The 26,717-nt window shown below is 39.7% G+C and overlaps 2 protein-coding genes across 2 annotated transcripts; both read left to right on the forward strand.

The window, feature by feature from the left end:
- The first annotated feature begins 245 nt into the window (after positions 1 to 245).
- Positions 246 to 3,550, forward strand: trappc5 (trafficking protein particle complex subunit 5). The gene is made up of 3 exons (XM_063475377.1): positions 246 to 357; positions 556 to 844; positions 1,752 to 3,550. The coding sequence occupies exons 2-3, from the start codon at positions 575 to 577 to the stop codon at positions 2,046 to 2,048; spliced, it is 567 nt and encodes a 188-aa protein (XP_063331447.1). The 5' UTR covers positions 246 to 357; positions 556 to 574; the 3' UTR covers positions 2,049 to 3,550.
- A 1,852-nt stretch (positions 3,551 to 5,402) lies between these two features.
- On the forward strand, positions 5,403 to 26,717 carry mcoln1a (mucolipin TRP cation channel 1a). The gene is made up of 14 exons (XM_063475378.1): positions 5,403 to 5,527; positions 15,680 to 15,957; positions 16,224 to 16,391; positions 17,466 to 17,622; positions 18,671 to 18,752; positions 19,036 to 19,132; positions 19,538 to 19,637; positions 19,919 to 20,025; positions 21,438 to 21,587; positions 21,700 to 21,801; positions 21,993 to 22,115; positions 23,162 to 23,368; positions 23,498 to 23,628; positions 25,045 to 26,717. The coding sequence occupies exons 1-14, from the start codon at positions 5,497 to 5,499 to the stop codon at positions 25,079 to 25,081; spliced, it is 1,770 nt and encodes a 589-aa protein (XP_063331448.1). The 5' UTR covers positions 5,403 to 5,496; the 3' UTR covers positions 25,082 to 26,717.

The raw sequence follows: 26,717 nt of genomic DNA on the forward strand, positions 1-26,717 counted from the left end.
TATTGGAATAATGGAAATAATCAATAAACTGCTTTTTCGTGGAACAACTGAACATTTAGGTTATTGACTACAACTCCAACACACACACATATATATATATATATATATATATATATATATATATATATATATATATATAATATATGTATATATATATATACACACACACACACACGCACACACACACACTTTGCAGTGCAATTTTCCTACCCCCAAAAAAAGCAATAAATAAATCCCTCGTGGGACTTCGTGGACTCCGTAGCTGTGAATCGATCGGTGGCGTCATGTGACAAAGTTACGTTTTTAATAAACAGGAAGTACTCAAACCTTAACAACTCAGGTGTAGCAAGTGATCGGGTGAGTGTTGATTATAGTCTTAAAGAAAGCTGAGTTGGGAGATACTGATTTTAGTAACTAAATAATTTTTGTAAATGTCATCTTTGTGTTTCTCGCGTGCCTGTAGCACCTTGGTTAGCATTAGCAGTTAGCCTGTAGTCCAGTTGCAGCCTCACTAACAATAATAATAGTAATAATCTCCTCGGTGTTTCCTCTTAGAGCTGTCCGTTAAATCATAATGGAGGCTCGCTTCACCAGAGGCAAGTCAGCTATTCTCGAGAGGCCTTTGAGCCGGCCGAAAACCGAGGTGAGCGTGAGCGCCTTCACCCTGCTCTTCTCGGAGGTGGTGCAGTACTGCCAGAGCCGTGTGTACTCGGTGTCCGAGCTGCAGGCTCGCCTAGCGGAGCTGGGGCAGCGAGTGGGAGGCAGCCTACTGGACGTGCTGGTGCTGAGGGAGAAAAACGGCAAGAGGGAGACCAAAGTGCTAAACATACTGCTGTTCATCAAGGTATATATGTGTGTGTGTGTGTGTGTGTGTGTGTGTGTGTGTGTGTGTGTGTGAGAGAGAGAGAGAGAGAGAGAGAGAGAGAGAGAGAGAGAGAGAGAGTGTGTGCTGCGCTGCACTGCACATTTGAACTGGCAGGTTTTCATTCAGACTGCTCACAAACACCTTCCTCACTAACTAATAATAACTTTGCAATGATGAATATTAAAATCAAGCATATACTAGTTTAAATACAGCTCCACATAATACTTGCTGTGAATGCAGAACATCAGCAGTACTGTGGTCATAAAGAACCTACAGTAAGAAAAGTCATTTGTAAGAAGTGACTCATGTAACAGGAGAACTCAAGCAATCCATGAGGGGTTTAGCCCTGATTTACAGATTCTAGAGGGGTTTAGTAGGAAGCATGTTTGACAAAGCCAGGCTTTCTTTGTGTTTGCTGATTCAGCAAAACCTAAAACTCCAGTCTGAGATGAGGGATATCATAATGTTACACAAGGTGATCATTTGAATTCATATGTAAATATATTCATTGATCTGCTTAGTTCAGGCTCAATGCTGAATTTTAATTGCTGATGAGATGACTGCATGTTAGAGCTCTGAAAGATTAAAACTGTTCATCACTGTCTGTCCCATGTTGCGTAACAGACACATGGAAATTGCATTAGTTTTTGCATAAACAAAAGTAAAATAGATCTTGGCACTATTTAAATGACTAATTTTGCCATTTTCTTTTAAATTTTTATCTCAGTTGTGTTATCTTTGTTATGCCTCTACCTTTAGCTGCAGAAAAAAGTCATTGCCTGTCACTTTGCACACTTTCTCCCAAAGGAAATAAAGTAATTTTTTTGGATTGCACATGTTTTGTGCATCCCCTGTCATCCTCTGTCATTTTCTTTGTCCTTCTCAGGTATCTGTGTGGAGAGCACTCTTTGGTAAGGAAGCAGACAAGCTTGAGCAAGCCAACGACGATGACAAGACTTACTACATCATCGAGAAGGAGCCCCTCGTCAACACCTACATCTCTGTTCCCAAGGAGAACAGCACCTTAAACTGCGCGGCCTTCACGGGAGGGATCATAGAGGCCATTCTCACCCACAGCGGCTTCCCCGCCAAGGTCACCGTCCACTGGCACAAGGGCACCACGCTCATGATCAAGTTCGATGAGGCTGTCATCGCCAGAGACAAAGTACTGGAAGGAAGATAGGAGGGAGTTGGATAAGAGGCTGGAGACTTGTCGTCATTATGGATTCTCAGGACTCGAGTGGTATTAAAATTCACGTTCAACTATAAAACGAGTTCTTTATGTTAGATAAGCAGGATTAACAAAGCTGTAAAGAAAATGACTTTACAGCCTTTCAGTGGAGGTTGAGATTTGGGAGTTCAGAATGTAAACAAAACACTACAAGCTCTTTATTTAAAGCCTTTGTTGCTCTAGTGCTCTTAAAAAAGGGGTTTTGTTTTACCGCACAATGTAGACCGACACCAGCAACTCCCAAACCAAACAGCTGATAGAAAATGTCTCATTTCCTCATATTAGCTTAAAGTTAGTGACTGCATCTGTGTTGGCAGGCCTGATGGCAGCACAGGTGTCCACATGTTTGTACTGCAGGGTCACCGCAACGCTGCTACCTCGACCTATTCAAGAGGTGAGGCAGCAGCTTTGCGGTTAGCATGTGTTTATGCTAAATAATGTTTGTACATGCATTTTGTTATTATAAAATATAAGTAAATGTATAAGAAAATGTTTGGGAATGGGTGTTTTTTTTCTGTCTTTTTTTTTTTTTTTAATTTTTGGTATTTATAAAAGAAACTGTGGTGGTTTCACCAGAAACTAGAAAATTCAGTATTGGTAAACCAGGGAGGGGCAGTGAGTCATTTGTCTCAGAAAGAAAATAAAAGCACTGCTCTTGTTTCTTAAACTCACAAATATGAAAGTAAATGCTGTGCTGTGAAAAAAGTATTGACCCATTTCCTCATTTCTCTCTTCATTTCTCCTCATTTCTTTTTTCTTTTTTTTTTCTTTTTTTGTTATATTTGTTATATTAAATTAAAAAAAATTTGATGATCGGAAACATGCCAGCATGACAAAAGTTCAACTGAAAGTTAGAATGGGATAAAAAAAATTTCCACAGCACTGCAGGTGGTAAATGGTAGAGTCAGGTGCCGAGGGTGGCCCTTTTTTATCCACTGATCCTTATTAAAACAAATTAAATTTGTACTGCATTCAGTTAAATTTGACATGTTCACTTTTTTTGCGGACAAGGCTTTGTCTAATTGTTGCTAACGAGAGTGTTACTGCCCAAATCAGACAGGGATTGGAGTCCCTTTCGTCAATCATAAAAGCTTATTAATGGAATCTTTTTCATCATGGTCTTTTTTTGACCAGTGTTTTGATGCTCACATCAACTCTTTGAACCACTCTTGTTTTCCATTTAAGAAATACTGCTAACCTCAGGACTTTTGCCTTGAAAGCCGCCCCTAAGACCTTATGGAAATAGTCCCATCTCTATTTTCCTTTTACTTATAAGCCTTTTACTTTTTTTTTTTTTTATCTCTTTGGACCTTAGATTATACAATATCCTGTAAAAGTACTTTAAACTCATCTGTTCAGACAAGCACATACCTTTGGTATGAGAAATGTTTCATTTATTTACTCTTTTAAAAACTATGTACCTCTGTAAATCACTTTGTACTGTTCTTGGCCTCAAAAATAAACTGTACTTAGGAAAAAACAAAAAGTAAAACTATAATTCATTTACAGGTGACTATGCATTTATGTAGTAACTTTTTTCCCTTATTCAGTAAAAGGACTAGATGTTATAGTCCCTGATATTGCGTTGCTTTAAATGGAGAGAATCTTGAGGGATGGCTGTTATGAGGAAAGGCAGCCCAGAAACTTTACCGGCAGCACACATCGTTGTGTGCCTCAACTTTCTCTTTGTTCTTTCTTAGCAGTTTGAATCTGGTGCCAGATGACGCTGGCATGCTTCCACAGGTATTTGAGGACTCGTGGGGTGTTTTTTATAGAGCCTATATGAGATGCCATTAGGTCCTGGAGGCGATGCTGCTCCTGCCTGCTTCACTACCTTCTCCACTTCACTCCATGTAGGTGGTCTTATGTCCATTTTGTGTTCAGGTGCCTGGATAGGCGGCATATCACTCGGAATGGTAATTGGCTCATGCCTCCGATCCTCAGAGTAAGTTTTCCTCGAATGATCTTCCAGGTCTTTTATGGGCATTTTGAGGCACCCGCTCTTCTCTTCGACAAAAAGGCCCTTAACAAAGTTGTATGGGTTGCCGTAGAAAAGGGTCCTTGTCCGTTCTTTCTTCTTATGCTGTCGTCTGAGGTGCTCTGCTCTTCGCAGCTTACTAAGTTGTTGCTTTACTTCCTCCTGCAGGGCAGTGAGTCCCTCCCTTTCTGTCTCATAGGCCCTCCTCCACTATTTCCTCAGTTGTCTTCTCTCTTTCCCTAATCTGTCAATTTCCCGCTGTCTCCTGGACTTTACCTGGTTTAAAGGGCCTTTCTGCTGTCTGAGTCTTGTTCTTTACCCCAAATTGCTCGGCCCCACAGATGTAGATGATGGTTCCCAGGTTCTCAAACTTCCTTTCAACTGGGCCCTTTTGTTGATCTAGTATAAGAGCCAGTTCCGAGTCAGTGGTTTCCCACTCTCTTTTCTCACTGGCTCTGGGCCACAGAATCTGATCTTTCCTACCTCCCATCTTCCTTTCCCTTGCTGGTATTTGTTGGCTAGACTCAGTGTTGGAAGATTCTCTTGGCTGTTTCTGGATGAGCTGAAATTTGACTTACTTCTTACTTCTGCTTATTGTAGCTGTTAGCTAAAAACACTAATTTAGACTAGTTTGCCCTGGGTTCAGCTTTGACAAACAAATATGATCAACTGTTTCCAGTAGAATTCCACAGTTGTCATCTTGCACCCTCTCAGAGCCCTGTATGCTTGCAGAGACCCCTACAGTAGGAAAATGTGCAAAAGAATGTACAAACCATTGTATTTTAGGTTTATTTATGTCTTACACAGCATCCCAACTCTTTAGCGAACTTAATAACTTGAGCTAAAGTAAATAATTAGTTATTTAGTCTAATTAATTAGTGCACAAAGTTCTGCACAAAGCTTAAGATCTTCAAGGGGTGGTGTGGGGCCAGGGGCTATTATAAGCGAGTCAGACCCCATGTCCTTGAAGTGATTGGGCTGTCCTGGACACACGTGGTCCTAGTTGAGCTTCCGTGATTGGCCATGCCAGAGGGCGCTTCCCATAGTGAGATACTGAGGGAGGTTTGAGAAAAAGAAATAAACTTAAACGAACATTATCAAACAATAAAAACTAACCTGAAACAAGAAAACTCTGGAAACGGAAATAAACTAAGCTGAAAACAAATATTCAAACGAAGCAGAAATAAAAACGAATTAGAAAATAGAAAACTATATAAACTGTTAAAAAATGTCAGCGCGAGAGGGTTTCTGCAGAAGTCACGTGGTCAAATTGATATAGGTCACGTGCTCTGCACAGAGCGGAAACGCTTTTAGTTTTTAACCTCGTCAGTGATCAACAGTTACAGCTCCAGAGAAAGCACCCGCTTGGCTATAGGTTTAACCGTTTTCTTCACCTATTTATGTATTTTAACAGATAACTACATGGCTACGACAGGACGGAAGGACTCCTCTGGTAATGTAGAGCTAACACTTAACTACTTAATTTATCTTATCCGTAACGACTGTGGTTTTATTTACTTTGGTTTCTAGTACACTCCCCTGCTGGCTCTTTGCGATGCCTAAATTAGCTTTAATCTGTTTTTTTGTGTTTAAACGCTAACAGGTAGTGAGTTTAAAGCTGAATAACATTGCAACCTCAGACTAAACTGTTTTTCTGCTCTGTCATCTTCTGGGCTGCTAAGTACAGCACTCAGTGTCATCAAGTGGTTTTTGTGTCCAAATATTCCGCTAACATCAGTTCTTTTCGTTTTTTTGCTCCATGACTACATATTTAAATCCTTGTTGACAAAGTGTGATTTTCCTTCTTCTGCTCCTCCATCAGACATGTAACTCGGACATGTCTGATCACATGATATACTGCATATTTAACTCTAAAACATTAACACATAAGTTGTTCAGGGCGCTGTTTTAACGCAGAGCATTAAAAAACAAATAAATGCAAATCAAAAACAATCAAAAACAAAAACACATTATGACATAAAGAGAAAGATCTGCTGTTTTTTTTAAATTAATTTTTCAACATTGTGCATTTAATATCTTTGTATTTTGTCATATGTTTAGCTTGTGTGGATTCATCCTATAATATTGTCCTTTCTCTAAGCTGTATGAACGGTGGGATTATTGTTTAACCTTGAAACTCTTTGACAGGATCATCAAAATGAAAAATGATTGTTAGTTACGCCACTGTTTTTGTTTTTAATGAGCTTACCTTTAACTGCATGCATTCCAGACTGTAATTACTAGATTATAATGGAATTAGATGCCTTAGCACTAATTAGTAGTTATTGTGAAATCCTCCAATAAAATATTATCCATATGCAGTTTTCAACATAATAATAATGCCAGTGATAGTGGTCCCTCTAATCATAGTCTCAAGCTAACCTGTGAAGCAAACCTTTCTTCCAATAAGTGTCTTCACATTATAGGAAGGGTATGGGGATCAATACTCGAAGTAACACAATAAGAAGGTGACAGTCGTAGTGTGTACTACCACATTCTTGTACTTTTGAAACTAAAAATAGCTGTGTGGACTGCAAAAGTGCCTAAGGGGAGTACAGCATTTAATTTAATTTGTTTTAAAACTTGATTTACTGACTATTTTGCAGCCAATATGAATCTGCTGATAAATTATGCACTGTTTTTATAGATTAAAATGCCCAGCAGTGTATAAAGTTATTAAAATAAGGGAGCCAGTGAAGGAAAAGTATTACTTTGGTAATGAAGACTGTCTCCCCAAACCCAGATCAAATCCTAACCATGAAGACCACCACCCTTTTTAACAAACCTATGAAATCAGCATCCGAAGTCTTTCATGCATAGTCATGCTGTGTCTGTCTGATAAGCTTCTTACATGCATGGTTGAGTCTCTGCTTTCTGATGGATTATTAGTGTGTATAAAATGAAGTACAGCTCCAGTGAGACGTGCTGACGAGAATTTTCTAACTGATAGTAAAAGTCTGTTTTTGACCTCGAGCAGAAATTTGACTTAACTGAAGTAACCTTTTGAGACTTAAAGTAAAGACTTAAAGTTAAAAAAAACTTAAAGTAAGCAACGAACCTCAACCGAGACATGTTAAATATTCTTAAAATATGTATGAGCAATAACTTAAAAATAAGGATTGTTTCGCCCTCCCCTTGCTGGTGACAAGTTACTCATGTGCACAGACTGTAGCTTCAGGTTGTTGCTTGCTAACTTGGTGTCGTAGTGATGCCTGAAGCACTGAAACAAGTTTAATAGATAATGAAAGTCGCAGACATCTTCGTGACTTTGTGTACAATATTTCTACAACTATGATAAACTGTTGAGTTTTTCTAAGCAGTAAAATGATATTAAACTTGTTTTTTAGTGGCAGCACAGTGGTGCAGTACTACCATAGTCCTCTCACAGCAAGAAGATTCTGGATTCGAACCTGCTGACTTGCTGGAGCCTTCTTTGTGCCATTTGCATGCTTTTCCTGTGTGTGTGGGTTCTGGACAAAGGAATGCATATTAGGTTGTGATCCTAAATGTGTCTGTAATTGTGGGTGTGAGAGCGTGGGGTTGTCCACCGATCCACCCTTAAGACATTCCTGTAAACAGAAAAATGGATGGATGTTGAGTTTTTACTTGTATTTCTTTACCTTCTAGTTTCTCACATATTTGCAACAGAACTTTGAGAGATAGCTATATAAAAAAAAATCAGCATATAAAACCATCATCAGGGCTTTTTCGCTTCCAAAGAAGATAAACCTAAAAAAAATCTTAACCAAATGCTTAAAGTTAAGCATATTGCTGCAGAACAAAGACCAATTTGAGTTCACTCATGGATCACTTCCTACGTGCAAAACAACCCTGAATACAGCTGCCAGTCTTTCTGTTCTCATTTAAGATTTTTTAAGTTTTGTTTTTTTTTGTTTTTTTTATATATATATAAGTGGAAGATTTTGATTCTTAGCCTGTGGGTGGCCTTTTACTGTGGACAACTAGACTAGATCTAAACGCTGATATGAGAGATTTCCAGTTTCAAGCTTTTTGATTGATAGAAAGGCGACTTTATCAGTGTTTCCGTGAGTGCCACAGGCGACGGTGAACCAGAAGAGCCAGATATTTCTATAGATTATGCCGCATCTGCGATCCTGTCTCTTAAGTGTCAAACGGATGGCTTAGTCATTGGCCTGCGCCCACTTTTGTTTGTCTGATTGCTATCTGCCATGTCAATCAATACACTCCTACGATCGTAGATATAAATGAATGCTGCCCCTGTTGTCCGCATGAACTGTTAAGTGGTTGGATTCTTTTGGATGCCTCACATTCCTCTCACCGAGGCACGCAACCAAAGCCCGGCCTCCTTTCTAGCTGAGTTAATTAAAAAACTGTTCCCATCATACTGTGCTAACACAAAATGTGGTTATTTATTTAACTTTACAGCTAGAAATTCTCACAGGTTAACTGCAGGTGTTGGTTACCGCAGGAAGTGACCCCTACAAATATGGCTTTGGTTTACTGCAGTTTACCACATGCAGATATCATAAATCTCCTTTTACTGTTGATTTCCTAAATTAAGCAATGTATTTTACTCAACCTTATATAAAACCAAAACTGTGACATTTAAACAATAACATTGATTTAAATAAATCTGAGATATGCTTGTCACTTGAAACAAAAGCATGCGGACTGCTCCTTTAACAGTCCAAGAAGCCATTCATCAATCACCTGTCAAAACGTTCCGCCTGCATCCATGTCAGTAGAAGTAAGACTAATAGCCGTTCTCTCCTTTTGAGCTTTCTTGTTTGTTTACTTTTGTGTCACGGGTAATTACTTGCAAAAAGAGGCCTTTCCTTTCAGAAACGGTAATCCTCTTATAAACTAAGTGAAGGAATATTGCACGACAAACCTGGCGTTATTCCAGCTCCAAACTTTGCTGTGTAAAGTTATTTCGCCGAACTTTCTTCTTACAGGTAATGCTGACTAATACTGGACACAACAGGGTTTACTTCTCCTGTTTTACTTCCCATTTCCATGGGACACTGCTAAGCTGTTGGTTTGCTCTGCTGACACGTCGTGTATGATTAGCAGGTTTTGCCTCCCTAATTCAGCCGTGTATGTGATCTTGCAAGTGATCATTTTGAGAAATAACTCATAACTGTCGATTAAAGGTCAGTAAACAGATTACGTAAACAGTTTTAGGTTTATTGCCATCATGTTGTTTCCTCAGTATAAAGCGAACAAACTGAATGACCCTGTTCTTTGTTCCTTTCTTTATAATAAGCAGGGTAAGCGAACCAAAAAACATGTGACAAGTATTAGCTATGATTGGGTCACAGTGTGTGAGTGGGGCTTTTTTTTGTTTTTGTTTTTTTACTAAAGGCAGTGTTAAAACGTGATATATTGTCTTGTGGATGAATGCATAGGATTGATTTATTTCAAACATTTAAAAGAATAAAATACAATTGATCTGTATGGACATTCAGCAAAACAAAATACCCAATATATTAATCGTCCATATGGTTTCATATGGTCTGTCAGTTACAAGTGCGTTCATATCTACACATTGATATGGCGTATATGTAGACATAAACTTTATTTAATACCACACTGGAAAAATTCACTTGTTACAGCAGCACAAGGGACAGGAAGGAAAAAGGAAGGTAGCGATATATTGGAAAACAAAAATAAAAAGAATAAATAAGAAAAATAGTCTACAAAATACTGTATTATGTAAAAATGGTTACAGTGAAGTTTTGTTTTATATATACATAAAGACCAGTGGGAGTGATACTGTTAAAAATACATGTGTAATATTATTTATCCTCTGTATTACTGATATTACTTATCTGCTGTTCCTTATTGGACTGCTTTTGATAGATGCTGACCACTGCAGACCAGGAAAGTCCCACAAGAGCTGCAGTGTTGGAGATGCTCTGACCCAGTCATCTAGCCACATCACAATTTGTCCTTTCTCAAACTCGCTCAAATCCTTACACTTGCCTGTTTTTTTATGCTTCTAGTACATCAACTTTAAAGACAAAATGTGCACACAATGACCCCTAATATATCCCACCTACTAACAGATGCCATAATTAAGAGACAATTGGTGTTAGTCATCAATTGTCATTTAATATTGTACCTGATCAGTGTGTACATATATGAATATACACATATCTTTGATATGTGCATATGCATTTGGCACTTAATATGGACACGTTCTTTGTATCATTTTATATTTGATATTTATTGTATAATTATATTGTGTGTGTGTTTGTCTGCACTATGTAAAAGCTGCTGATTACTGTGAGCAGATGAAGTTTTATCTTTCTTTTTTTTTTTTTTTTGATGCATCTGGCTCAGTTCAAAGTGCCAACAGAGTCAGGGGTTTTGTTAATTTGCACACGAGCACTGAACAAATTCCACATTAACACACATTTCACTAACACGCAAAGTTTGTTTTTTTAAAAAAGTGCATTTATCTAAATTTGATATTAGATACAAGAAGTGCTCGGTCATGGAAACCCATGCCAACTAGCTCCTGGCGCAGTTTTTCTGCTGATGTTAATGCCAGACGATTTTTGGGACTGCGCAGTTACTGAGTCAGGAGTGTGCTGGTGACATTTACGCTCTATGCACCTCTGCACACAGTGACCCCACTCTGTAACTTCATGTGGTCTGCCACTTCATGGCTGAGGTGCTGTAGTTCCTCAATGCTTCCACTTTGCAGTAATACCACTTTCTGTTAATTGTGGAATATGTAGGTGGGAAGAAAGTTCATGAACTGACTTACAGTGGTGGCATCCTTTTATAGTGCCACACTCGAATTCAGTGAGCTCTTTAGAGCCACCCCTTCTTTCACAAATGTTTGTAAAGGCAGACTGCATGCGTAGATGCTTGATTTTAGACACCTGTGGCAACAGGACTGAAAAACCTGACACAGCTGTACCTGTCATTGATATATACTTGCGAAACAGCTGCTATCTGTGATGTTCCAGAACTCTCCATCAGACTTACGTTAAGGATTTCATGAGTGTCATAACTTCTCTTTATGTAACTTATCTGATATAACCAGTGTCGTAGAAGGAAAACCGGAAACCTGACATCATGTTTGTGTAATTTCAAATGCAAAAACCCAAGACACGTAAACATCACACCGCAGTGTGTTTTGCATTTGATATCAAAAGCACCTTATCATCGGGCCAAGGTCAAAATCAGTGTGCCCTTACTTCCCTGTTCGTAGCCGTGGCTAACACAGTCGGGCCAGACTTCTTAGATTTATCATCTCTTACCAATCACAGAAACCAGTTACTTGATATCTGCAACAGTAATTAGCAGACACCCAAGACTCTTTTGGGAGAGCAGACTCTTCAGGAATATAGACTTTCAGACTTTCTCACAAACTTTTCTATTTTTTTCTCAAGAAGGAAAAAGTGAGTAGTATTAGTAGTATTGAGTGTATGAATCAGCGTCATTAAAAAAAAACTACATTAGAGACTAAAGGCATGTTGGTTAATTGAGAGCAGCACTTCTTCTTTCACGTGAGTCTGAGTAGACTTGAAGTTGGACAGGTTAGCTATCATGTGATGCAGAGCTGACCTCACTGAGATAATGAGAGCTGAGATAAAGAGAAAGTATTGGACACAATGAGGACTATGATGGGTTCCAAGAAAACCGTGGTGTGTTCAGGAATCTGTTTCTAGAAGTAGTCTGGGGAAGATTAAATCAAGTATTCCAGGAAATTATTGCAGTGTTATTCCTGAAGAGAGGACTTTTAGACCTAGAGGTTATTTTCAGTCACCAACATTGTAACTGTAAAATGCTGTTAAGTGGAGTTTCATTTACTTAAGCATAGACATTTTATTCAATAGTCAGAAATAACAGAAAAATGCATTCATTTCCTAATTTCCTTTTACCAGTCATTTACCAATCATGCTTGCATGCATAGTCAGCCCGTAAATGACTGGTCTCAGCTGAAAAAAACTTAGATATGTGAAATTCTGCTCAGTTCACATGACGGCTGCTTCCTTGCAACCACGTGTTATACTCGCAACTGTTTGATTGCACAAAAAGGAATTTCTGTGTTTTGCATAATTACTTCATTGCCACAATTTATCTTTGCGTTGTACTTTTCAGCTTATCATGATTCAGGTTTAGCAGTTAAGTTCATCTTTTTATTTCACCACAACAAAGCATATTATCATTATAAATTAGCATCTGATTTAGATTATATTAAAGTCAATAAAATACACAAAGTTTTACGATTATCAAAGTGTTACTGACTGAGCGCAACAAGCTGCGTTTTCAAAAATTAATAAAAAAAACAACTACATGAAGAGTGTCTCCAAAAGTTGAATCTGTTCATCTGGACGTAGCGTTTTGTGGGAGAAACGTTTCGTCACTCATCCAAGTGACTTCTTCAGTCTCAGCTGACTGCAGGTTTCCCCAAATCTTATAAACAGTACATTTGCATAATGACTGAAACCAGCCCACTGAAGGAACAATGGGCTGTGAGGTCAGTTCCTTAATCATAATTATGCAAATTCCCATGACCATTGATCAACAATCACTGACCAAAACCCACTGATCAAAGAACAATGATCAATGGCCATGAGTACCATTCACAGAGAGTTAGGGAATGGCTGCAATCACAGCATTGTAAGATGGCGAAAGATGTACCCTTAGGCCCCCTCCTCGATTCAGAGATGGTCTTTCCCTTTTCACATAAATGGCCTCCTTGACTCGCGCTCAAACCAACGTTCTTCCCTGTCCAAGATGTGTACATCCTCATCATTGAAAGAGTGTCCACTGGCATGTAGGTGTAAATAGACTGCAGAGTCCTGGCCTGACGAGGTAGCTCTTCTGTGTTGTGCCATCCGCTTCGCCAGAGGTTGTTTGGTTTCCCCGATGTATAAATCCTGGCAATCCTCCTGGCACTTAACAGCGTACACTATGTTACTCTGTTTGTGTCGGGGGACCCGATCCTTGGGGTGGACCAGTTTTTGGCGCAGCGTGTTTTGGGGTTTAAAAACCACAGAGACCCGGTGTTTAGAAAAAATGCGTCTCAACTGCTCCGATACTCCTGACACATATGGGATCACTACAGGTTTTCGCTTGGGCAGCGGTTGTCCTTCTCTCCTGGATCGGCTGGAGCTTTCTTTAGGTGCCTTTCCAGCTTTGACAAAAGTCCAGCTGGGATAACCACATTTACTCAGGGCCTTCTTGATGTGCTGTTCTTCTGCCTCCCTGGCCGCTGTGTCAGTGGGGATGGTGTTCGCTCTGTGTTGTAGCGTCCTGATGACACCCAGTTTGTGCTCCAGTGGATGATGAGAGTCAAACCTTAGATACTGATCCGTATGTGTAGGTTTACGGTACACGTCAGCTTTTAGATGTCCCCCATTACTGATGGAAATCTCACAGTCTAAGAAGGCTAACCTGCCACTTTTCATATCCTCCCTGGTGAATTTGATGTGTCGGTCCACCGAGTTAATGTGATCCGTGAAATGTAGTACGTCCCGAGATTTGATTTTCACCCAGATGTCATCCACATATCTGAACCAATGGCTTGGTGGTGTTCCAGGGTAGGATAGCAAAGCCCTCTTTTCTACTTCTTCCATGTACAAATTGGCCACGATGGGTGAAACTGGGGAGCCCATGGCACACCCATGTTTCTGCCTGTAGAACTGACCCTTGTATGTGAAGTAGGTGGAATGAAGACACAGTTCCAAAAGCAAACACACTTGTTCGATGCTGAGAGTGGTCCTGTTGCTGAGGTTGGCGTCATCCTGTAATCTCTTACGGACTACCTCCAACGCTTCCGTGACTGGGATGCAAGTGAAGAGAGATGTAACGTCGTACGAGACCATGGTTTCATCTGCCTCCATAATGACATCTCTCACCTTCTCAACAAAATCCAGGGTGTTCTGGATGTGGTGTTCAGAGCTGCCCACCAGCGGGTTGAGGATCGAAGCCAGAAACTTGGAGATGTTATAGGTGACAGAGTTGATCATGCAGACAATCGGTCTTAAAGGTGCACCCTGTTTATGTATCTTCTGTAAACCATACAGACTTGGTGTAGAATCCCCTGGGTACAGCCTGTGGTATGAGGTCCGGTCAATAACCTTGTCTTGTTCTAACTGCTTCAGACAGTCTATCACCCTCTTCCTGTAGCCACTCCCTGAGTCTCGTTTCAGGGGCTCATAAGTATTTTCATCACTGAGTAGTGACAAAATCTTCTCATGATAGTCTTTCTGGTTTAGCAATACTGTGCACCTACCCTTGTCTGCCGGAAGGATGATAATGTTGTTGTCATCACTAAGTGATGTGAGTGCCTTCCTCTCCTCCATGGTGATGTTGGATGCTGGGGGCTTTGCATTGCTGAGACAGGCCGAAACTTTCGTCCGTAGTTGATCTGCTTCCACTTCTGCAATATTGTTGTTGCGAATTGCTGTTTCTGTGGCTGTGATCAGCTCCACTAGCGGGATTTTTCTCGGTGTGACAGCAAAATTCAACCCTTTAGCAAGGATGTTTTTCTCTGTTTGGGTGAGCTGTCTGTCAGACAAATTCTTCACCCACTTGTCCACATCCTCCGTGTCGCATCCTTGTCTCTTCTGGCCACTGAGGACACTCTCCGTATTTTGCGGTGGTTTCCGACGTACAACAAGTAAGTCGAACTTCCTTTGTTGCCTGGTCTTAGACTTCTTGTGCTGTGCTAGACGAGCCTTCTCAGTGAAGTCAAAGACCTTTTTTGAGTATTCTCATCTAAAAGCATTGTCAGTCTCTGTCGGATCCGCTCCTCTTGAGATTTTAGCATGTCGATGGTAAAATTTGTCTGCCTCACCCGTTCATTAAGCAACTGATGCTGTGCCTTCTGGAGGATTTTTGTTGCCCTGAAGCCTTTAACTGAAGAGCTCATTTGCAGACTTTTAGGAGTAATCCTGTTTTGTCAGCATCTGAGGCTGAATCTCAGGTGGTTCCTGTAGTCCGCCATCTTACGTGCTGTTTGCTCATACTGACGTACAAGCTTTAGGCAGTCCTTGCCAAAGTGGGTTAAAACGTCTTGATGCATTCTCAATCGTCCAGGAAAGTAAATCTCCAAAAGTTGAATCTGTTCATCTGGACGTAGCGTCCAGATGTACAGATTCAACTTATGGAGATTTACTTTCTCCAAAAGTAGTAAATCATCCAGATTTACTTTCCTGGATGATTGAGAATGCATCAAGACGAGATACATGAAGAGTGAGTAAACTGAAGTAAGTTCAGGAGAAGTTTCTAGTAGTTAGAGAAAAATGCTGCACGTGTGGGTTTACCTTTGTTAACATTGACGAATACCAGTCCTCAGATAAAATGCTGTTATGTGAATAATGAAAACTAGACCTGAAAGATTTCACAGCATGTTCTATTGGACCAAAGTCTGCTTCAGACGTTGGATTTCAGTTCTAGTCTTGCATATACTCTACACCATTATCAACTAACGTGTTGCATTAGACCAGGTAAATTTATTGGTAGATTACCAATATTTTTGAAACTTTTTTCTCCCGAACAACCAGAGTCTCACTATAAACTTGTAGGCCAATTTAAAGAGTGTTTTTAAAAAGATATATTTTAGAAAAATTAAAATCTTTTTTTTTCCCCCTATCAGAGCGAGAAAGACTTCCCTCTCCAGTGACTCGCTACGGCTCCACAGACAGCAGTGGCGAGGATGACTATCAAATTAACAGTCATGACAACAACTGTAACCACCACCGGTTTGCCACAGCAGCAGGACATCACTGGGTCCACGCTGGAGAGGAAGAGGAGGCGATTCGCAGGAAGCTGAAATACTTCTTTATGAGCCCTTGTGATAAATATCATGCCAAGGGGCGCTATCCTTTTAAACTGATCCTGCAGCTAGCCAAAATTTTTTTTGTTACCGCTCAGGTACATCATATATTATACTTTATACTGATTTCTTTCTGGGGATGCTCTTGATTTGGATACATTTCTGGTTACATACATTTTAATGGGAATCACGCTGATGATGTAGAAGTTTCAACATTCACACAAATTGAATATCAAATATGAAACATTATCTGTTTAGGGGTTAAAGCTGTAACAGTAACGCACCACATAAGGGTTTTTTCTTTGTCACAGCTTCTTATCGTCCTCACATCATTCTCTATACCCCGTGCCTGTTTTTGCTGCAGTTGGTGCTGTTTGGCCTCAGTAACCAGGTGGTGGTGACCTTCAAGGAGGAGAACACTGTGACCTTCAAGCACATCTTCCTCAAGGACTACGATGAGTCCTCAGATGACTCCTTTGCCGTTTACACACAGCAGGACGTCTACGACCACATCTTCTACGCCGTGGAGCAGGTGATAATCTTTTTTTTTTTTTTTTTTTTTTTTGTAAACTGAAATTTATAACCGTTTATCTTTATTAAACAACTTTTTAAACAGAATTTCCTGATTAGCCACAGCATGAAAACTTTCTGCTTTATATTATTTAAGTCGCCATCATTCTTCCCAAACATGGGCTGAATTATAATCTCTGGTTCTTTTTCTGACTTGGTGCGATCACTATGGAATCATTGTGGCGTGACTATGGTTTGCTACTGTACTCAATTCCCATAGATAAACACTGAACGAAGTTAGAAACCGATCTGCAGGAATGTTTGGGTGTGTGGTCCATGTCACAGTGTCCTCCATTTAAATACCAGGATCTGAGATTCTCCAGCCAAACTTTGCATTGCAATAGATCATCAGTGCTATTCACTGCTCACCTGTTCCACACATTCAGTCTTATATATCCAGGTTTGACTGTATAAATATGAAAGTAAGCCTCATGAAGTGTAAACACCATGCTTTATAAAATAAGTCACTGTTATGGATGTCTTTGTTCTGATTTGGAATGTGACACTGAAGTGAAATTAAGAATCCTGTTTCGTTGGTCTTCACTCATGACCTTATGGGCCAAATTTAATTATTGCTTCAGCTGCTAGAGAAGAAAGAGGGATTGCAAAAAATAGCTTGCAGCAACACTGATTAGATCTGCACACAGTAGGTCTGACATACAGCTCACTTCCTGTTTCTCTGCCTGTGCTTTCACATTATTTGAACGTCAGTGAAGACATCACATTATTTTGTTGATAACTAGAAGACAAAGGGCAGAGCCTACACATACAGCACATGCAGAGTTTAGTTGGTGAGCTGTAGAAAGCTGACAACATAAAATCTGACAGTTTTATTTGATTCCAGACAGCAAGATTTCCCTAACGTCATTCCCTCGAAGTTAAGTGTTGGGCTTTCATTCTTGTATTGATTGTATTTATAGTAGCTGAAAGCTAAGACACGTGTGGCCTGTTTTTATGGAAGCTTGTTTTCTCTTCACTTCATAAAACCTAGTGATAATCATTTCCTTAATTATTCTAATCTCATCCTTTTTCCCAGTATCTGGCCTTGCCAGAGACGACAGTGGGACGCTATGCATATGTCTATGACCTTGCCGAGAATGGCAGCGCCCTCTTTCTCTGCCAGCAGTACTACAAGAAGGGACACATCGACCCCGCCAACGACACGTTCAGCATAGACCCCCGTGTCATCAAAGGTAGGCAGCGTGAACTACACTGTACACTGCGTTATGTTTAACAAGGCTAACGGGGCCTGAAAGCTGTCCTCGGCTCTGCAGAGTGCTAATGTGTGAATTTTTTTCTCGATGTGACAAGATGTTGGTTCGGTAAAATGACAGTTCACATTTACTGGTGGGGGGTTGCATATGAAGAGTTTTTCCGTGGAAAGTGGTTAAGGGGAAGATTTCACACATGTTAGAGGTCAAGCAGAGTGTGGTTATTTGCAAAAAGTCCAGAGTTGCAATTGTTGCCTGAGGTGGGCATCACAATGTGTTCTGTCACTTTAAAAGGAAAAGTCTGACTCAGAGGAGTAGCAGCTGTATTCCAGAGCAATAGGCTCAACTAATCATATTTTGGATGTAATAATATGCAACGCAAAGAACTTTCTCTCTGCAAAGCAGAATTTGTTTATCTTGTCGACAATGCAGCTAACTCTTTGGGATTCAGTTTCAAGAAATAAAGTGTTAAATTACAGAAAGTTAATTTTTTTGTTGATTTACAGAAAACATTCTTTGTCGACCAACTATAAAAACAGAAATCTCGAGTAGATCATTTTTTAAAAAACAGGAACTTTTCTGTCATTTAATTGTTTAAATGACAGAAAGTCATTTAAACAATGACTAACAAAGTAGTTAAATAGGTTGGTGCAGTGTACAGGAGGTCTTTATCAGTGGGAGAAGCTGTAAAGCAATACAGTTAAGTCTGAAATGGCTGTTCTCCTTTCTATAAATGATTAAAATTGAAGGCATTAAAGTGCTACCAGTCACCAGCTTTTCTTGACATATTACATCAAACATGTGTCATAACAATAGTTCCTATCACAGAAGTTGTTGCACAGCCTAAGAGTTTCTTACTTCCTCATGCCAGTGTCTGTTTCATTCAAAGTTTATCAACGTTAAGAAAAAAGTAAGATTAGCAGTTGAAAAATGATGTTGTGCTTCCTGTATATAAAATAAGAAAGCAAATTCAAGTTTGACAGTAGTTTCTCAGCGTGATATTCCTCTCTTTTTTGTTTGTAATCTTTAGAGTGTGTTGGTGTGAACCCCATGACGATCCCCCAAGGTCCGCTCACAAGCAACTACAAGAACTTTACACTCAAGTTCCACAAGTACGGCTTCATTTTTCACATGGCTTCATTTCCTCTTTGTTGACAAGATTATCTGCGTGGTATCTAATGATCACATACCTCTGCACCACACATAGACAAACAAACAAACACAAGCATGTATACAAGGACAGTGACTCAAACCCACAGAGATATGATATGAATCATGTTGTGTTTCTTGTCCTGCATGTGTGCCTCTGATCATTCTTTTAGTCACCCTGGTTTCATTGTTAGAAATTAGATGTTTTTGTGTTCATTTGTTTGTTTTGTTTTTCTTTTTAAACAGGTTGATTAATGTTACCATAGAGTTCCAGCTGAAGGCGATAAATATCCAAACTATCATCAACAACGAGATCCCAGACTGCTACACCTTTCATATAACAGTGAGTTAAAGACTTTCAGACTCAACACATGCTTGAGCGGTCATATGTCAAGCCTGCTTATAGAAAAACATTACTGGGTGTGCATTAGAATTTAGTGAGGGTGGTCTTTCCCCATACATCTACCCTTGGAAGAACCCAGAAACTATTCTAATGGTTGTCAAACCAAGCCTTTACTGATATAACTTAGGGTATCGAAGCTACAGGGGGAGGTTGTCAAATATGGGGGAAAGAGTTAAAGTGAAAACAAACAAACCAGCCTCAGCGCAGTCCATTTATGAAATCAGCCATGTAAGTTTACTCTTTAGTTCCAGTTGACTGCCGCTCGCAAACAGAAGGTTTGAACAGCTGCTGTGCTCGCAGGCAGAGCTGTGTGCGTCATTTAAAACCTTCTTCTCTCTTTTACAGATAGTTCTGGACAACAAGGCTCACAGTGGCAAGGTGAAGATCCGGCTAGATAACCAGGCGTCAATAAAGGAGTGCAAAGACCCGAGCATCTCTGGACAAGGTGAGAAAACAGAAAAGAAGAAGCATCTGTTAGTGGTCATGGGACTACTGTAGCAGTAGTACAGCAAGCAAAATATGACACCAGCGATGAAACTAGAAACATGTAAGCAAAGGTGTTACAAAATATCACAAAGTTGTCTCTAGTTCACAATAATGAGCCAACAGGAAGTTACAATGAGTGAAGTTATTTATACAGAAGTGTGTAGCAGTAGGCTTAGACTGCAGCCATGAAGAAGAGACTGCTCACATCTCTTTTTTTTTTTTCTCCTCTTTAACCTCCAGTTCAGACGTACGCACGTTTGGCATTTGATATTATTGTGGTTCTGATCTGCATGCTGTCGCTGGTGCTGTGCGGACGCTCCATAATACGAGGCATCATGCTGCAACGGGTAAAGAAAATCTCCAATACAACTTTACTATCACCTGGGGCCACTCACATTAGAGGAACATCAGGTTCTAAGGAAGTGTCAGACTCAGAGTAGTAGGTTCTCATTCTTACCTTTTAAAAGTTTTTCTTGAATAATTTTGTGAAAGCTACTAGTAGGCTGACTGGGAATCCATATTGTATTAGGAGTGGGTTTCAATAATCGATTTATCGATTAAAATCGATTTTAGCTTTAACAAAGCCATATCGATTCATTAAAATCCTGAATCGATTTTTAAATATAAATATATTTTGCCAGAAACGCCAGAATCTCAGGTTAAACCTCACAAAACTATTTCAACAACCACCAAACAGCTAAAATAGCAAACGAGAGCAGGTAAACAGATTCTGCAAAAAGATGTGAACACAAAGCACAGACCCGACGCATCAGAATCAGTGAGATGTCGGCTTTCTCACCCGGTGGCACGTACACGAAACATCGCGGCTGAAAGCTGGTAGCTCACCGATTCTGATTCGTCGGGTCCGTGTTTTGTGATTACGTCTTTTTTTGCGCTAGATTCTGAAGCTGCAGGTTTCATCGCTCTCCATCCAAATTGACTGAACCAGCAGCAAAAGAAGATCCAAACTAAGCTTCACATTTTGCTTCACATAAACATCGTCATGAAGGCCCTCTTACTTTTGTTGTTTTGCTTCCACCACGATAAAATGATACTTCTTGCAGAGCTCTCTCTCCCTCTCTGTTTAATTTGAGAACAGTTTCCCCATCTAAAAAGCTCAATTTTCTGCATTACTCACTTCCTTATTACCCAACAGTCTACCGTTATGTACAGCGCTGTCGGCCGCTGTTTAGTTTTTTTTCTTTTGTTTGTTTGTTTTTTTAATGACTTCCGACAAGAAAGCCTAATTTCTGCTGTTCAATACCAAAGAAATGTAAACTTTTTAAAATTATGACAAATTGCAAAATGCTTAGCTGTGTCTCTAATAAAACCTCTGTAACTTTGCTCTGCTGCACTTCAGCAGCATCAGGTTCATATACTGAGTCATGGTTTTTTTCTTCCGTTTTTGTTCTACTGCAGAATATTTTTAAAGTTATCTGCTATAAAAAGTCAGGCCAAGAAAATCTCCTTCATGTTCTTCTGTGTTTTATCCTCAGTTACTTTGACACAAACGCATCTGCTGTGATGCTCACACCTCTGATGAAGTGTCACAAGTGTCAGTACTGATAAATGATCAGAATTATAATATTTCTGACTGTTTGAGGCAAAATTTCCCGATTTAAATCGAATGGAAATCGTGGATCATATCGATTTGGGACCTTGTGAATCGGAATCAAATCGATTCTAGAAATCAGTGACGATATTGTATTCTACTGATGTGTGTAAACTTGGCTAATCTCTCTTTCTCTTTGCTCTGCAGGAGTTTGTGCAGTTCTTTAAGATGACACTAGATCGTAAAGTGTGCTGGGGAGACCGGCTTGAGTTTATTAACGGCTGGTATATCCTCCTCATCATCAGTGACATCTTTACAATCACTGGCAGTTTCATCAAAATCGGCATCGAGACAAAGGTCTAATATCAGCTTTAGTTTTGAGGTTTTTTTTTAGCATTGACACACATCAACATGTACATGTAGTCTTAGCTTTTTTTAAAAGCCGATTCCTTTTGTTTTTTCCCAACAGAATATATCTTCCTATGACCTCTGTGCCATCCTTTTGGGAACCTCCACTCTCTTAGTGTGGGTGGGAGTCATTCGCTACCTCACATTCTTCCAGAAGTACAATGTAAGTCGTAGATGTGCTGGTGCACAGCTTCTGATAACATTGTTACATGCTGCTGATTTAATAACTTGTCAGAAAGTGAGAAGTTCCTCCTGTGGGTTGATGTAATGTAGAAGGCCATTTAATTTGGTGTCTCTGGCCTCTCTCACACTGTAATTTGATCTGTGTTGTGTTTCTGCACCTCCCTGCTGCAGATCCTTATCGTGACACTTCGAGCAGCTTTCCCCAATGTTATTCGGTTCTGCTGCTGTGTGGCTGTCATCTATCTGGGCTACTGCTTCTGTGGCTGGATCGTCCTGGGACCATACCATGTCAAGGTGAATTAGATGTGGGAAAAACTCAATGTCCAAAACTTGTTTCCACTTCTTGGAATTTTAAGTTTTCCTTTCGAAGTTTTAGTTCACTTGCACCGACCAGGCATAACATTATGACCACTCACAGGTGAAGTGAATAACTGATAGTGGGTGGGATATACTGGGGACCAAGTGAATGTTGATGCAGTAGAAGCAGGAAAAATGGGCAAACTGGACCACAGAGTAATGAAAGAAGGTGTCTTGGTCTCGTGAATTACATCTTTTTTTTTTTTTTTCACATCTAGTTGATGGCCAGGTGTGTGTGCGTCACTTACCAGGGGAACACCTGGCACCATGATTTAAATGTGCCAGGTGCCTTTTGCCTTATTCTCACTATGAGAATAAGGCAAACTGACGGAGGCAGTGTGACGCTTTGGGCAATGTTCTGCTGGGAAACCTTGGGTGGTGCCACAAAGCAAACAGGGTTCAGGAATGAGTTTGAGGTGCTGGCTTGGCCTCCAAATTCCCCCTATCTCAATCCAATCCAGCATCTGTGGGATTTGCTGGAAAAACAAGTCTGCTCCATGGAAGCTCCACCTCAAAACTTAGAGGATCTGCTGCTAACATCTTGGTGCCAGATACCAGTGCACATGTGCTGGGGTCTGGTGGTGTCTTACCAGGTCAGGGCTGTTTTGGCAGCAAAAAGGAGAACAGCACAATCTTAGGCAGGGGGTCATGACGTTATGCCTGATCGGTGTATATGAGTAAATATGAAAAACACAACATGTGCCTATTTTAATTTTTTTTAGTAGGCCACACAAATGCCATTCTGCAATAATATTGAAGTTGTGTAACAGAGAAGATAATTAAACAGTTTTGGACTTCCTTCTTCCTTTCGGACATTTCTCCGTCCACTGAGTAAATCAGTGGAACAGAAACATGAACTACAGTTTATTCTGACTTTTAAATTGCTTTCAGAAACTTGACTTTTTCTGTAACCTTTGGAAAATATATTGATAAAACTTAAGGCTTTGATAATTAAATTACTTTTTCTTTTTCTTTTTTTACAGTTCCGCTCTCTGTCCATGGTGTCCGAGTGTCTGTTCTCCCTCATTAACGGCGACGACATGTTCGTGACATTCGCAGAGATGCAGGAGACCAGTCCTCTAGTGTGGCTGTTTAGCCAGGTTTACCTGTACACCTTCATCTCCCTCTTCATCTACATGGTGCTGTCTCTGTTCATCGCTCTCATCACAGGAGCGTACGAGACCATCAAGGTAGGAAATTGCTGCATATAAAAAGAATCAGTTTATTTACAATGTGGAGAATCAGTCTGCATTACAAAGAACTCACCATCCAAACTAAAGTAACAGTACTGTCTTTTTTGTTGTTGTTGATTTCCACAGCATCAAACCCAAGAACCAATCCACATAACAGATCTGCATGCCTTCATAGCAGAATGTACAGATGCACCGAATTCTGGGAAGTTCAGAGGTCTGGAGACTTCACCTTGCTCCTTCTTCTGCTGCTGTGACAGGTGAGTGAGTCTCCTGTGACCCCCCCAGAAAGCTTAAACATGTACATCATATCCAAAGAGATGGGTCAAAGCATATAAACAGATCAATATTTTCTTTTTTTCATTAAATTAACATAATGCTACGTTTCTAAAGACCAAAGCAGATAAATGCGACAGCGGGCTTTATTAAACAACCACAAAAACTGTGAAGTCTGACCCCCTAATCTAAGCTGACAGCACAAAAATATCAACCTCACAATTATGTCGCAAAGTTAGTTGATTACATTTTTGGCTGCTGCTGAGGAGAGAAAAAGAGAGAGAAAGACCATGTTTCTCTACCATTTATACAGGTGTTAATTATCAGGCTCTGACCAAGCACACTGGAAGGAAATCAGGTCATTTTTTCTTTCCTCACATTTATACATCCTTTGTCCTATTTACATCTGGTTCTCCTGGTATCCTGTTCTCATGTCTTAGTCTTTCCAACCACATATTCAATTCAATTTTGTTCATATAGCACCAAATTTACTCAACAGTCGCCTCAAGGTGCTTTAATTGGTACGATATAGACACTAAAATAATACAGAGAAAACCCCGACAACCAGATGACCCCCCCCCCCCTCCCCCATGAGCAAGCACTTTAGCAACAGTGGGAAGGAAAAATCCCTTTTAAGAGAAAGAAACCTCCAGTAGACCCATGCAATGTGAACAGAGAGAGGCGGTGAGGTAATCAAAGTGCAAACAATTAAATATTATGTTTGACACAGCTGGATTACTTTGTTAAATCCCAACTACTGCTGTTTTTTATGATCTTAGTCCCAGGGATGGGGGTTTAACTGTTTAAGAGTCCTCCTCTTGGTATGTATGTGTTTCAGGTCTGTGCTGTGCCTCCTTTTATAGACAAACCAGCCAGCAGAGGGAGCATATTTAGGTCCTTAAAATCCTTAAAATGATCAGCACTGAAAAAGACGTAAAGTTGTATACGTGATTATGAACACACCAATATTTTATCCTTAATTTTAAAAACAAGATACAGTTTCCAGCTCGATCAAATTTTTTTTTATTATTTTTGAATAACATAGTGGAGTGGTTTACTCATTCACCTAACAAGCAAAAGATCCCCTGGTTCTGTCCTGGGAAGAGACACGGATGCCTTTGGAGTTGTTGGGAATGACATCCACTGTAAAAATAAATATTTAAACCAAAAATCTGCTAAATCAAACATTCCTGCTGTGGTGAAAGTTGCTTTATTTCAATACTCTACATCATATCACATCAAAAATGCATCAGTGAATATCGTGTTACTTTTTTAAAATTGTTAAAATATGCTTCAGTAAATATTACCATTAAGAAACTGTAATTACAGAGATAATAATATTAAACATCCTAACTGTAGTAAATCATCAGATAAGTCATCAAACCTTATTTTCCCCTCAGAACAACCACATATGAAGATGTCCTGCTGGTGAACTGAACTCAACCTCACCAACCTCTGAAGCCTCACTAGCTTCCCCTGCTGACCAGTAGGGCACACTGCATGCGCCCAACGCCCGGCGTCTCCGTGTATCTGGGTCAAACCAAATGACTGTTCCAAAGTGGGAGTTGCGATTGGCTGGAACTGCGCTCTGCAGAGGAAACGTGGAACAGCAGCCGTCTTCTTGGACCTGTAGCTTTATGAAGAAGCAGCTGTTGGCTGATGAAGAGCTGGGCCTTTTCCTCTGTATAAACAGCAGCATCGAAGAAGGCTATTGCACAGACATTTCTCTTGTTTCTAGTGTGTTTTTTGAAACATCATTCAGTATTTTTAATATATCTGGTATATTTTATGCACACCCAGAGTAGGAACTCTTTTGGTGCTTTCTATGTTTTGTTTCTTGTTTGTTTGTTTTACTTTGAAATATTTCAAATCGGTTGGCTCCTGAGGAGGAGACTTTTAAAATTAGATATTTATATCATATTATATTCAGCAACATTTTATTGTACAGAACTCATTTTAAAAATTTAAATAATCTAATATCTCTTAAATGCCTTTTTATAGCCAAAGCTAATTTGCTAGCTGGAGAATCATGACATGACATTTAAACAGAACAGGACAAAAAAATCCCCCCATGTGATTGTTTTTAACATAGTTCCAAAACATATCAGAAAACGGGACCGTAGATGGGCGTACAGCGTGGAATTGATTCATTTTCTTTGTGAGCTGCACATTTATTATAAAGTTTCGACCAGTGTCATTAGCTGCGGCTCCGCTGCATCATGTTGCCTTCAAATGTAGAGCCCAGTTTATTTCATTTTTATTGCTTCGTTTTCTTTCAGTAATGATCAGGGTAATGGGACGCAATCGTTCACTAACAAAGCACTTAGCTTTTGCCTGACCTTGGCTGCAGTTTCTTCTTCAGACCCACATTTCTTTAATGAAGCTGAAGTATTAAAAAGAAACTCAGTGTATCAAAGCCAAAAGTGCTGCACCCCTGTTTGTAAACTGCGTTGATGACCATTAGCCGACTAAGTAAAGCGGAGTCTGATTTGGGAGAGATAACAAGAAGGAAAACAACATATTGTCCTGTTTTAGTGGCTTGCTCTGCTTTTTTTGTTGTTTGTTGTCTTCATAATGATGTCTCTAACTGCTGCCTACTGATTTGATCTTTAGTAGAAACTTGAATAATGTATGTTTGTTTGTCTTTTTATCGCAAAAAAACGCACAATAGTTTAAGGAGTTTTTCAGTCTGGACTCCAAATACCATTTAGAGAGAGGAGCTATGGGTCAGGGAGGAGTAGGTAAATGAAGTATAAGATGTTTTTTCAGCCTTTGCATTTTCTGCCTGAAACACCGACAGAGTAAATTGTAAGCTAAATATACAGATGGACTTTGGATTTCCATGGACAACATGTCTAAATTATACATAACTTTAAATGTTGTATCTTGTGTTTCACTGGAGGTTTTTTTTTTTTTGTTTTTTTTTTGTTTGTTTTTATCTTGTTTTTGTTTTGTGATTTTTTTTTTTTTTTTTTTTAATGAATTACCTGCACTTGAACTGTACTTGTGAGGGACAACACGTAGTGTGACTTGTCATAGTTGTCAAACTACTGATTAAAGTTTCCCGGTCTGA

Source organism: Pelmatolapia mariae, linkage group LG6, assembly GCF_036321145.2.
Source record: "Pelmatolapia mariae isolate MD_Pm_ZW linkage group LG6, Pm_UMD_F_2, whole genome shotgun sequence".
NCBI classification, from domain to species: Eukaryota; Metazoa; Chordata; class Actinopteri; order Cichliformes; family Cichlidae; genus Pelmatolapia; species Pelmatolapia mariae.